General features: G+C 33.9%; 1 protein-coding gene across 4 annotated transcripts in view; it reads left to right on the forward strand.

Annotated features, from left to right (window-relative positions):
* Positions 1-13,902, forward strand: part of CRIM1 (cysteine rich transmembrane BMP regulator 1) — a 227,318-nt gene that overhangs the window by 174,550 nt on the left and 38,866 nt on the right. For all 4 annotated transcript variants that reach the window (XM_051976136.1, XM_051976138.1, XM_051976137.1 and 1 more), the window contains 3 exons: positions 5,927-6,083; positions 9,548-9,669; positions 12,248-12,463. In XM_051976136.1, the coding sequence (XP_051832096.1) occupies positions 5,927-6,083; positions 9,548-9,669; positions 12,248-12,463 (495 nt within the window). The remainder of the gene's footprint in view (positions 1-5,926; positions 6,084-9,547; positions 9,670-12,247; positions 12,464-13,902) is intronic.

The raw sequence follows: 13,902 nt of genomic DNA on the forward strand, positions 1-13,902 counted from the left end.
ACTGTTACTGAATTTATGATTTTGGCTTCCACATACCACAACTGTATGCTCAATAGCCCAAACTTTTTTTACAATTAAAAACTTCAGAAATTAGGCTTGTCTTAGAATACATGATAGGTTACTTAGAATTTTGAGTTCCAGTTTTACTTTTAAAAAATAGTAAATATTAAATCAAAGTAGTGCACCACCATACAGCTATTGTTAAACTCTTAGAATCAGTAACATCAGGTGCAAGCTTTGACTTGATTCTCCTTCCTTTTTGACTGACAAAGTTTCTGCATATTTCTCAAATCACATGAACATCTATCTGTACACTGATGTTTAATCACAGTTATCACTCCCCACAATGATACCAGGAGATGTTAAGAAATGCAGACATACTGTTTATGAGAGTAAATGTTTCTATCTCTAGAAGAGATTGAACTGTCACTATTCCAGTCATTTGGAGTAATTCCAGGAAAAATATTTTGCTATTATTCATGCCTTTCTTTTTAATGGCAATTAAACCAAGGGTGCTTTCAAAAATGCATTCTAGGTACAGCTGCCTAAATTAGCAGTGTGCCTCAGGCCCTCTCAATTCTGAGAAAATTATGGTTTGGCCATTTTCACAGAAATGGGAAAAAAATTACCTGACCCCCCACACTTACTTAGCATCAACAAAGGGAAACAAGTAAACACCACTCACTCTTATCAAAGGAAGATAAAGAGCTCAATAGCATAATTAAAGGCAAGCAATTATGAATACTTCTGGCACATGACAACCATCACCCAACAGTTGAAATCTAGCCTTGTAGAAACATGCACTTTAAAAATATGCAGAAAGTACATGACAAAAATAGAATTTTGTCTGAACATACTTATAGTCTTGTTTATTTGGATTTTTTGACTGTAGCAAATAACATTCATGTAAGACAGCTAAAGAAAAAGAGAAACCCTTATGTTTCAGGGAATTTGAATGCAATCTTGCCTTCCTCAGAGCCAGAGAGTATAGTAGAGAGAAAAAAACAAGGATGAACATATTTCACAGTAATTGAGTTAGTTAGAAGAGACCTTGAAGACCATTGAGTCCAACCTCCTCATTTTACAGATGCAGAAACTGAGGTTGCAAGAATTTAAGTCACTTGCCTATAGTCACACTAGTAAGTATCTGATGTAGAATTTGAAGTCAGATCTTGCAGACTTATCTAGTGCTTTACTTACTGCACTGTGCAGCTGTGTCTAGGTGATCCATAACAGAAATGAAATTATTGGAAAATAGGAGTTAAGCAGTTAATAGAATTTATACTATCTTTTCCAACCAGAGCATCTGTTGTTGCTAGTAACTAGAATTACCTTTTTAGAAGTAAAATATTAAAGTCATGAGTTTCAACTTGGCAAAACTATGCTTTAATATAGGAGTTACCTGAGACATGTTAAAATGAAAAGTGAAAGGAAGACACACCGGATTGTAATAATTTCTCCTAAAAATGGAATCTACTCAAATAACAAGACAGTGCTACCCAAATGTATCATTTCACTTCTATCCCATTATACCCCCTTTTTAAATCGCCCAAGTATTGGTTAGAACCATCATGCCAGCTGCCTTATGATAGTTCATCAATCCTTCTTAAAGTGAAATCATGGGAAGATAAGACATAAATGAAGGCATACTTATAAAGAAAATTAATGTTTTTAAGACTTTGTCTTAAGGCTAATATCTAGAGATAAGTTTCTAGAAGAGAGGGAACTGATCGTCTTTTTGGGACTAATACCTTACATGACATCTTCATTTCTTTGTCCTTTTTCTTTTCTTATAGTGATATTAGTAAAATTAAAAGCTGCATTAAGAGACCAATAAATGTAATTTTTCTAAAATAAGAACCTTTATTTAAACAGATTTCTCCTGAGGTACTCTTAAAATTTCTAAGTTTATTTTTTGTTTGTTTGTTTGGGGGGGTTTTTGGCTGAGGCAGTTGGGGTTGAGTGACTTGCCTAAGGTCACACAGCGAGGAAGTGTTAAATAAAGTCTGAGGTCAGATTTGAATTCAGGTCCTTCTGACTTCAAGACTGGTGCTTTATCGACTGCTCCATCTGGCTGCCCCCAAATTTCTAAGTTTTGATATACCCTTCTCCTAGTCTTTTTTGAATTATTTTAAAATGTGGTGAATTTTTTTCCATCCACCTGTTCCATTTACTAAGACATTTTACTTAACTTTGACAGAAATTCCATATCAAATATTTGAAATATGGACTACCTTCTTGTTTGTGTCATGTGAACAATCAAGTGAGAATTTTCTCTGTGAGATAAAATGAGTTATTGAAATATTCAGCTAAACTAGTAATGTTTTAGAAATGGATTTATTCTTATATAGTATTGGAGATAAAAGACTAGAAGAAACTGAAAACAATCCAGGTCATGAAAAAGAAGTAAGGTAAACCATATTAGGGAAGGTTAAAGCAAACCACTATCTTAACATATTTAAGTTCCCTTGAATTTAACTCCCTTTTCAAATCAAAATCGCCCCTTAGTTTGTGATCTCTTCATTGCTATGCACACCATCTGTGATCTCATTTACAACGATATGATATTTTCTAAATGACAAGTGCTTTTCTCACAACTCTGTGAATACATAATTAATAAATACTTAATCTTTGTCAGTAAGGCTAAGCCTAAATAGCGATGGATATGTTATCCTCAGGATTATGGCTATCAAAAATAACAAGAATTATATTTAGCATTTATATAAGGCTTTCTTTTTGTAGAATACTTTACAAATATCTCTTGTCCTCACAATAACCCTATGTTATCATTATCCGCATTTTTCATGGGAAGAAACAGATAAACAGTAGAATATCTGAAAATGGGTTCAAATCTTCTAATTCCAGGTCCAGGTAATCCACTGAACCACTTACTGCCAGTAATTTATTATTAGTAGTAATGTATATTATTCTTGTCATCCTTTTGGACCAGAATTATTGTGTTGAGCCTGCTCAAGATAGGGAAGTGTTTTAGGAACTTGATTCCTAAAGATTCTGATTTTACCTTCAAGTTAAAGATCTGCCCTGATCTCCCAAAAGGTTTCAGAGTATTTTCAGTTCATTTTTCTTATAAGTTAATTCAATTGTATATTAATTTAATAGAGGACCTACATTAATCACATCTCTTTCTCTACTTCTATTTAAATCATCATAATCTAAGCTAGAAAGAGAGAGAATTTGTGTTTTGAAGTTTTGCATTCTTCTTCATAATTTCCATAAGGAAGAGTGGAAGAACTGTGACCTTTCAGATTTTATAATTACAAATTTTTAAATGAGCTATCTGAAATTTTGCATTCACCTATGCAAATCAGGAATCAGCTGGTGCACAGCAATTACTTGGGTTTATGGTTATTCTAAATATATGTAGCAAAAGATTTTTACTAGGGAAAAAAGAAAATTATTCTATTATAATGTATTTCATATGATGAAATATGTTATAAAAGAATACTTTTCCTTATATATATTTATATTTATATATATACATATATATGTATGTATATATGTTTATATATACATACATATATGTGTGTGTGTGTATATATATATATATATATATATATATATATAATATATATATATATATCATCCATCTTCCCTCTTCCTTTTTCTAAATGGAGGTAACTCACTATTCAAATGCTAAAAACTTATATTGGTAAAATATGTCATCCAAAACCATCATAAAATGGCCATCCATTCTGACTACTTCAGAGTAAGGTTAAAATATAGTTTTTGAGGTAGGAAGACATACTTTGTACACATTGTACAGATACTTTTTGTGGCCAGTACCATGCACAGAATCCTAAAGTTTTAATATAAATTGTTCAGGTTTAATGAAAACTCATCTCTCATGGTGACTACTTCAATCTCCTTCCTGAAAACTATTAATTTGTCATGTTTTGGCTTTAGGTAGAAGTGACTTCTTGATCAGCCGTACTTCTTTGAAAGTATAGATAGGGAGCATATAAACACATAATATATGTAGACTGAAAGCATCCTCCAAGTGCTGACATGACAAATAGTACCAGTACTAATAAAGATTATGTTAAAAATCTCCAAAATAATATTTCTTATAAAACATTATTTTTAAATAGGTGATAAAATTATGGTCAATATATATGTGATTCTATGTCATCCAGTAGACAAGAACTCTATATAGAGTGTGCTCCAAAAAGGTTAGCCTATCTTCACTTGAAGATTTCTAAATCTTTATTGTATTTTTAGTTTTAAGTATTAGTAAATTTCCCTTTACATCAAACCTAAATTTGCCTCTACATCTTCCACCTTTTGCTCTTAGTTCTGCCTTCTTAGACTAGAAAACAAGGTTTTTTTCCTCATCCATATGACAGCCTTTCACATATTAAAGCATAATGATCATGTCCTTGCATATCTTCTCTTGCTAAAATAGGATTCCCAATTCCTTCAGTTAGAACTCATATGGAATGGTCTCAAACCATCCATTTTATAATTCAGCATATTTTCTGAAATATATTGTTCAGAATCAACCTACCAAACAATAATCATTTATTAAGCACTAACCATAAGGCAGGTATTTGGTATATAAAGGCAAAAATGAAATAATCCGTGCTTTCAAGGAAACTTGTGCTCTTTCAGAAGAAACAACAGATATACGTGTAAATAAATAAAAAATAAGTACAATTCCAGAATATAGTGCTATAGATGTATTCTATACCTCCCCTAATTTGTACTTCTGAAATTGATTGTTGAACCAAGGGCTAGACTTACATTTATCCATATAAATTTTATCTTGTCAGATTCAGTTCAGTGTGCTAGACTGTCCTGATCTTTTAGTCCTATCATTATGTTTGATCTCCCTTTCAGCTTTGTGTCATCTGCACATTTGTTAAACATGAAATCTATGCCTTTGTCCTAGTGATTGTGCTTAGCCTTTTGTTTTGTTTTGTTTTAATCAAATTCTTCAACCATTGCACTCAAGACCTTCCAACTTAACATTGGGTCAATAATGGCTTTTTTATTTATTTTTTTTTTTTGGTTCAGATATGCAGTCAGCTCTGAATCAACTGATTAGGATTATTGCTAAAATTATATCTATGATATTCCCCTGACAGCATCTTAGCAAGTCTCTTAAAAAGAAAATGAATTTAGCACAAAATGACCTATTCTTGATGAACCCATGCTGAGCCTTGGAAGGTAAATTTCCTTTTTTAATCATTCATTAAGTAGCGCCTTAATGACAATCTAGAATTTTGCCAGTAATCAAAAGTCAAGTTCACTGGCCTAGAATTTAAAGAGTTTATTCTCTTCCCTACCTTTCTTTTTTTTGGAGGGGGAGAAAGATCAAAGTATTTGGTCATATCCAGTCCTGTGGTGTTTCTTCTATTTTCCATAGTCTGTCAGACGTCACTGATACTGACTTAATCACTTATCTAATCTAACTGCATAGTAAATAACTCTCAGGTTTCCATAATGGCCAGATTTTTTTTTTATGAAGAAAAAGTTGTTTTTTCTAAGAAAGAAAATTAATACTGAGATCCATTCCATTTCATTAGTATCTTAAGTAACATTTGTCAGCCTGTTTCCTGAGTACCAGATTCAAGGCTACTTCAGGAAGAATTGAAGGTGGGGAGAAAACTATCTTTTTTTTTTTTAATTAAAAAATGAATTTGTCTTAGACTAAAGCTTGGACTTTGCTTTGTAAAGAAATACTATAGTAGTGAGTCATATGTGCACAAAATGACATGATCTAGAATCTTTCCAAACATTATTATAAAATGCTACTAAGATATTTAAAATGTATAAGATCGAGGAATTTCATATCAATTGATGGACTTTTTAATTGTTGGAATTTTTAAAGACTGTGAGAGATCTAAGAACAAATTGAAATATCTTCCAATCATTTAGAAAACTGCTCTTCATATGTTCTTCACAGGGGAGGAGCTGTGTACCAGTCTCATAAGAGGTTGCACCTTGGATTGTCCCTTTGGTTTCCAAACCGATGCCCAGAACTGTGAGATATGTCAATGCCGCCCTCGACCTAAGAAGTGCAAGCCTATAATATGTGACAAATATTGTCCATTTGGATACCTGTACGTATCTCAGTTCAGAGAGCCTGATTGTTACTACCTGTAAATTTATCAAACTCTCAGATCCTGTCGACACTAGTTATTTCATATATGGTTATGAGGAAAACAATGCAATGATATCCTCATTTTGTTCATTTTTTTTAAATTCTATTTTAAAAGTTATGGTTTTTTTATTTACGATGGTGATTCCCAAATAATTCAACTATCTAATAGCAGTAGCTAAGTTTCTTTTTTTTTTTCTTTTTTGGATATATTCCCAAGTATTATTAATGACCTTAGAATCCATGCCTAATGGATTACCTAAAAGCCTAAGGCTCCTATATAATGAAATATATGTCCTAGGATCTAGAGTGGAAAGGGATTTTATAAGTCCACCATATTTTACAGATGTGAAAAGTAAGGCCTAGAAAGGTTAAGTGACATCCATGAGGTCATAAAGTAGCCGAGCCAAAATTTGAATCAAATAGCTGACTATAATATGTTGGGCAAATTCCTTCCTAAACTTGTATTTCTCTACCTGTTGAGTGAAGGGATCAAATTAAATGACATTTTAGATCCCTCCCAGCTTTAAATTCTTTAATTCTAATTTTACTTTGATGAGTTAGATTTTAGACACCATCCATAAGCCATAGTGGTGATGTGTGCCCGTAATCCTTGCTACGAAAGGGGCTGAAGCTGGTGGAGATGAGAGTTCCAAGCGGCAGCGCCTAATAAGCTGACTGAATGTCTACGCTGTCTGGCACCAACATGGCGAGCTCCTGGGATCAGAGCCACCAGGTTGCCTGAGAGATAAAATATTGCCATATCAGAAACAGAACAGGTTTCATTGCCAGTCTTACATTGGGATTGAGCCTAGAAATGGCTGCTGTACTTCCAGCCTGGGCTAGAGAGGGAGACTTAATCTCTTAAAAAAAATATATATATATATATGTGTGTATGTATGTATGTATGGAGTGGTACAGCTAGGTAGCAGGTGGATAGAGCACCAGCATCAGGAGGACCTGCATTCAAATCTAGCTTCAGACACCAGCTGTATCACCCTGAACAAGTTACTTAACCCTAATTGCCTCAAAGAAATATTCTCAAAATAAAATATGTAAATAGATAAGAGTATGACATATATCCCAAATTTCTAGAATTTATCAATTTTTAAAGCATCCTCTGACTAGTATAATTTTCAGCACTTTGGAATCAGAAGGGCTTGAATTCAATTTCTTCTTCAGCATCCTTATAGGATAATTTTAGTCAAGTTACTGAGCCTCTCAGAAATCTGAAAAACTTTCCAGGGCTATAATTTGCAGAAAAGGTACTAATCTGTGGTGGTAGAAGTTTATTACTAGAACTCAAGACATAGATGAAAACACAGATTATAGGAAAAGTTAACAGCATACAGCTCAGTCATTGTACCGGATGGCACTGGTAATGCTGCTTCCTAACCAGCAGTCCCAGTCATATAGGAGCCGGCTACTCCAGTGTAGTTTTCATATTTCTTTGGAGACCAAGAAGGCTTTCAGATCGAACCCATTATCTCAACAAGATGTCTTTAAAAAGAAACATATATAGTTTTTGTGTCCCTTATTGTAGTCAAATCAGAAGATGGTCCTCCCATTGCTTTATATGGCATAGGGTTAAATGTATTCTTTATGTATACATCCTTCTAAAAGAAAGGCCTGGTTGGAACTTAAACCTGGGGACTGAAGATGAGCTCCCGCACAAATGTCCCTTGTCAATATCTGTAGGGTTTCTAGGACAACAAACATTAAGTAAATATTCCTTAGATAAAAGAACATAGAAGTCAGTGTATTAAAGGCTCTTGGGATTGATCAATGAAAATAAACACAGGTAATTCATTTATGACACATTCTCAATGACAAGTCACCCTTTCATTTCCACTTCTAAGTTCTCTAAGAAGAATTTATCTCTGGTTATAAGAAGAGTGGTACATTTTACAATTTGGCTAAAATGAGATAAAGAAGAGAAATGGTTGAATGTTAGTATTCATTATTGTGGCTGCTAAGGCAATCATATCCAGTATTTATATAGCACTTTAAGATCTGGAAAGCACTTTTACATAGGTTATCTCATTAACCCCACAACACCCTGTGAAATAGGTGCTACTCTTATTCCATTTTCCAAATGAGGAAACTGCTTCTTAGAGCAGCTTAATGATTTCTCCATAATTATATAGTTAGTGTCAGAAACAAGATTTAAATGTCAGTTTTCCTGACCCTTGCTACTTCATGTAGCGTGATGAATAAAGAAATGTTCATGTTCATTTCTGTTCCAGGGATATTTCTCTTGTCCAGCCATAGTCAGTTCTATGGCAATGATGCTTATATAAAGGACAGTGTGAATTTATCTTCAGTATGACATGGGAAAAATTTTTTTAAAGAATGTCAATAAATTTTTCAGGGAAGCAATGCTATTTTCCTTTTCCACATAATAGGAAATAGCATTTTCTGCATAAGGATTTTAGATTTTTTTTCCCCTTAAAATATGCAATTGTAGGTACTTTGAATGATATAATGTGTATATTCTAATCCAGTCTTGTCTTGGTAAATTAGATGGTGCAGTTGAAAGAGTGTTCTATTAGCAATCAGGAAGACCTGAATGAATAAATAAAAATAATATTCTTTCCTAACTTCTTTGCCCTGAGCCTTTGCTTTATGTGGGAGTCTGATAATTAAAAAAGAAAAGGAAAAAGCTTAAGTCATAAATCAAATTAACATTTATTGAGCATGTTCTGTATGCCTGGACACTGCCCCAGAATATGCATTTCCAGAGACATCATGGAATAGTGGAAAGAACACTAGACTTTAGAATCAGGAAGACCTGTGTTTAAGTCTTACCACTGACATTTACTAGCTTAATGAATCAAGACATTTACTTGCTAGTCTTAATTTCATTTATAAGATGGAGATGATAATTTCAATTACCAACTTCACAGACTTATTCTTAAGACATAGCTTGCTAAATGATCACAAAGAGCTTTATGAATGTGAACTATTATAGTATTTAATATTTCCATTTTAACCAATATTCATGGCAGGTTTTGTGGCTGAGATTAAAAGTGTCATTAATTTTCTTGAATTTCATAGACTAAGTGGGGTATGTGTGGCACTTTAATTAATACAACAAAAGCAAGCTCTTGGTTTCCACTCTCTCAGAGTGGCAAACCAGAAAGTCCTTAATTATCCATCCTGTTTATGCAGTTGTTTATTCATCAGCTTTAAATTGTGGATACAATTCTCCTAATTAAAAGAATTCTCCCAGAAGCATAGTCAATATTTGCCCTATTTTATAATTTGTTTGCAGGACATGGGCATGAGGTTCTAATGACTTATGCCCTCAAAATGCTTGTAGAGCAATAGTGATTTCACTTCTGTGACCTCTGATTTGAGCATTTGATCATCATTTGAGGTAGTTTTGGTAATTTTTTGACCTTTGACAAAATTTCAATTATCTAGGAAGAATAAGCACGGCTGTGACATCTGCCGCTGTAAGAAATGTCCTGAGCATCCATGCAGTAAAATTTGTCCAGTGGGTTTCCAGGTGGACAGTCATGGTTGTCTTATCTGTAAGTGCCGAGGTAAGTGTAAACACATCCCCACTGTTTTCATAGCAACCAAGAATTCTTTGTTGTTGTTTTTTTAAGACAAAAGAGAGAATGTCTTGTATTATTAATGAGACATGTGAAGTAACTGTTTTTTCCACTGAAGTTTAACAATCACTTTCTAAAGGAGAAACTCTTAAGTATTCTTTATTTCTGTCTCCTTAATATAATACAGACTTAGGAAAGAATTTAAAATAGTGCTTAATTTACTAGCACATTTGCCAACATAGTCCCTTTCTTAGTTTCTCTCTTTCAACTCTACTCAAAAACTAATTTGAGACATATTCACCTTCATCAGCATATATAACCCTTTTTAACCAAGTAACTATTTAACTTGATATTTTCAAATATCTGCATTTTCATCTGTGTATAGTCACTCTCCCCACCAACATAGATTATAACTCTAACATTCTTTTTCTTTATTTCCAGTTCTTGTTTTCCTATAAATCCTTCATATAATATCCTCTTGATTTTTTTTGTCTATTTTCTTCAGTATTTTGGAAATACCGATATATCATTTGAGTCACCCATTTGTTTGTCTCTCATTCTTTCTATATAACCACACCATTTCCTTTTATGATCATACACAGATCTTCAATAAATTCTTTTATGCCTTTTTTTGTGCTCAAGTTGTCATTGGTAACAGGCCATTGCCTCTTTACATCCTCTGTGTCTCCATTTCTATTTGACCAAAGATATTTGATTTCATCAATATGGTTATTCTCTCCACAAATACAGCTACAAATCCCTCTGAATCTTAATAGATGTTTTCTTGAGTTGCTTTGGCCAAAAGTAAATATTCATCAGCTGATGGCCAGACTTCTGGTAATTAAATTTTCTGAATTTACTGATGTTGGTTCTTAAGCTGTAAGCACACAATCTATCCCTAGGCCATTTCTCACAATCTTTCCAGTTTAAATCTTGCCAGATCTTAGGTTCCATTCAATAGCCGTTAGAAATTCTGAGTTGCCTTCATATTTGCAGTTTCTAATATTTCTAATAAACATTTACTAAGCCCCAACTATGTGCCAGACACTGTGCTAAGCATGAGGGATAAAATTAATTTTAAAAAAACTCTCTGCCCTCAAGAAACGGATAATCTAATGAGGGGAGACAAAAGGAAAGCTGGGGCAGAGAGGACAGAGCAACAGGTCATATCCGGCATTGGGGACGTCTTGTTCCATAGAGTTGAATCTGGCATAAAAGCAAATGTCATACCTGAGAGAGTCATGTGACAATGAGGTATCAGAAAGAGATGTTAGTCAACCCTCAGTATGGTTGATAAGTGTCAGGATGTTCCTCTACATATGGAGAATCATTAGACACTTCTACAATAATTTCCACAAAGATGAATTTATCATGAGTACTCTTTCTCCAAATGTATACATATCTAAAACCAAAAGTATCTTCTGTTATTCCCTTGTTCTGAAGTTTCCTCTCCTGAAATTTTTTCTTCCTAAAAATCCAGCAGTTCTTAAGATTTTGTATATCATGGATCCCTTTGGTATTCTAGTAAAATGTGAAGAATCCTTTTCATAATATTTGTATGTAAAAAAAACAAAATAAATAGGATTGCAAAAGAAACCAATTATAGTGAGATTCACATATCAAAATATTAAAAAATTAAATTCAGTGGCCTCAAGTTTAAAACTTTAACTGTTAATGAAGTAAGACTTATACCCTATTCCTGCTACCCAGGAAAATTAGTTTTGTTGTGTCCCTGGGAAATCCATCTTAAATGACTAGCTAATCCATCAAATAGGTTCTTTTATTTAAAAATATATATTTTAAGCTCCCTGAATTTGAGCTCCCTATGGAAATAAGTACATTCGATTTTGAGAAGAAGAGAGAACTCAGTCTTTTAATATTAAAATTAAAAAATTATAGCAATACTACAATATTACAGGGGCAGCTAAGTGGTGTAGGGACAGTGTTGGGCCTGAAGACTGAAAAAATTCATCTTCTTAAATTCAAATATGGCTTCAGCCATTTCTAAGCTGTGTGAGCCTACGCAAGTCACTTACAGGTCATCATAAAATATATATATTTTCATTTCATTTATTTATTTATTTATTTTTTAATAACTTTTTATTGCTAGAACTCATGCCAGGGTAATTTTTTACAACATTATCCCTTGCATTCACTTCTTGAACAACAATATATTACAAAAGAAGTGATCTTCTATCTTTGAAATTCTCTGTGTATGTGTACTAGGTAGACATAGACCTACACATACATATACCATCACTCTCATTTTACCATGGAAACGGTCTCCCAAAAAAGTTTGAATTGTCTCTCCTATCTTTATCCTTCTGCTGTCACAGCCCCCAGCTGGAGGGTGAGAGATATTGATCCACAGCTACAGTGATCAGGACTTCTCTAAAAAGAGAATAAGCCATTGAAGTTAAATTTATCTATTGCATAGACTCTTTCTAGATAAAACTTTTATATCTGTATTTATATCTCTATTTTGTGCCTACATTTATCTATTGTATAGACTGTTTTTATACTGAACCGCTTTTATATCTAGCTGCTTTCTCACTGTCTCCTACAGAGGCTACGCCTTCAGCATCCATTGGGCCCCCCGTGCAGACAGGCACTTGCCTCTCTATGGATGGACGTCATCATAAAAACGAGGAAAGCTGGCACGATGGATGCCGAGAGTGCTACTGTCATAATGGACGGGAAATGTGTGCCCTGATCACCTGTCCTGTACCTGCCTGCAGCAATCCCACCATCCGCCCAGGACAGTGCTGCCCATCATGCTCAAGTAAAGCTGGTTTCTGTGCTGTGTATAAGGAAATACTCTCTGCTTGATCTTTTCTTTTACATTTCCAGAATGATGTATCTGGCTCATAGAAATAGATCAAATGCTATGGATTTATTAATCATTTATTAGTGATTAATTAATCATTAATTAATTAGCTAATGCATTTATTAAGCCTTATATGTATGTCAAGCACTGCAATAGGTTCAAAGGATACAGAGTCTGAAATGGTAATAGTTCTTGCTCATTAGAAACTACCGTCTTCTAAAGGGATGAGTGCAGGGCAGTTTCTTTTTGGTTTTTGTTTTTTTCAGCAAAGACAACATCAAATGCAAGCATAAAAATTAAATGTTTGCCTAAATACAAAGGTCATACTCAAAATTGTGAAAAGTACTGGTCATATGTAGAAGCAAGGGGAGGAGATTAGCCGTGTGGTACAAGACATGGTAGTGGATCTGGAAGCAGAAGGAAAGGAAAGAATGAAGGGAGGCAGAGAGAAGGAGAAGGACCTCCTGTATTAAGTGTATATTTTGTGCCAGGAGCTGTGCTAAATGCTGATAGAAATACAGAAAAATGGGGCAAACCCTGCCTTAGAAAATTTTATATTCTAATAGGAAAATAAAGCTTGTTATTACCTGTGTGAACTTGGACAACTCGCTTACCTTTCTGAGGTAATGAGATTAGACTTGACAGCCAGCTCTAAATCTCTGCTCCTCTAAGACCTTCATGAGAAAGAATAAGGCCTAGTGGAAAAACAGAGCCAAGAAATCAGTACTAGACCAAGTTTTGTCCAGTTTTTAAGAGCTAGAGGCAACATGATGGGTCAGTCAGTTGTTAAATGAAAAAGTAGAGTGCAAGAAAGGGTCCAAATCAAGAGTTATTTTCACAGAACAGTTAAGTTTACTTAGCAGGACAGAGTTAGGAGTAGACAGAGTAGAGAGTTCAGGCCAAAGTGAAAAAACTAATTACCAGACAAAACAAAAGAAAAGGTATTGGACTTCAGCAAAGAATTTCTATGGTTTGTCACATTAAGTGAACTAAATTTTTTCACCAATTTTTGTTTTCCCCAGTTATCCAAAACTTATGAATATCTCTTGCACACAAATAGAAAATGGACATTATTTATTTTTTAAAACTGTCCAGTCACTTGAATGAAGGGTTAAGCTGTGTTTTAGAAAGAATTAATTCATATATTGCTAAATGTCAACCATACATTTTGCTAGTACAAATGTCTATAACATCTACATATTTAGTCTTTTCTCTTTAATTGATAGGTCAAATCTTTTAAGGAGAGTGGCCCCCAGATGACCAAAAGCCCTAATCTGTAGTAGGGCTCTTAGGACTGGGGCAAGTGAGGGGTTTTTGTGTGTGTGTGACCCTCACTAACTTGATGTTAGTTGTACTGGGGATCTGGGAGTAGAGGGAATGTATGAATAAAGAGA

Source organism: Antechinus flavipes, chromosome 2 (assembly GCF_016432865.1).
Source record: "Antechinus flavipes isolate AdamAnt ecotype Samford, QLD, Australia chromosome 2, AdamAnt_v2, whole genome shotgun sequence".
Lineage (NCBI taxonomy): Eukaryota > Metazoa > Chordata > Mammalia > Dasyuromorphia > Dasyuridae > Antechinus > Antechinus flavipes.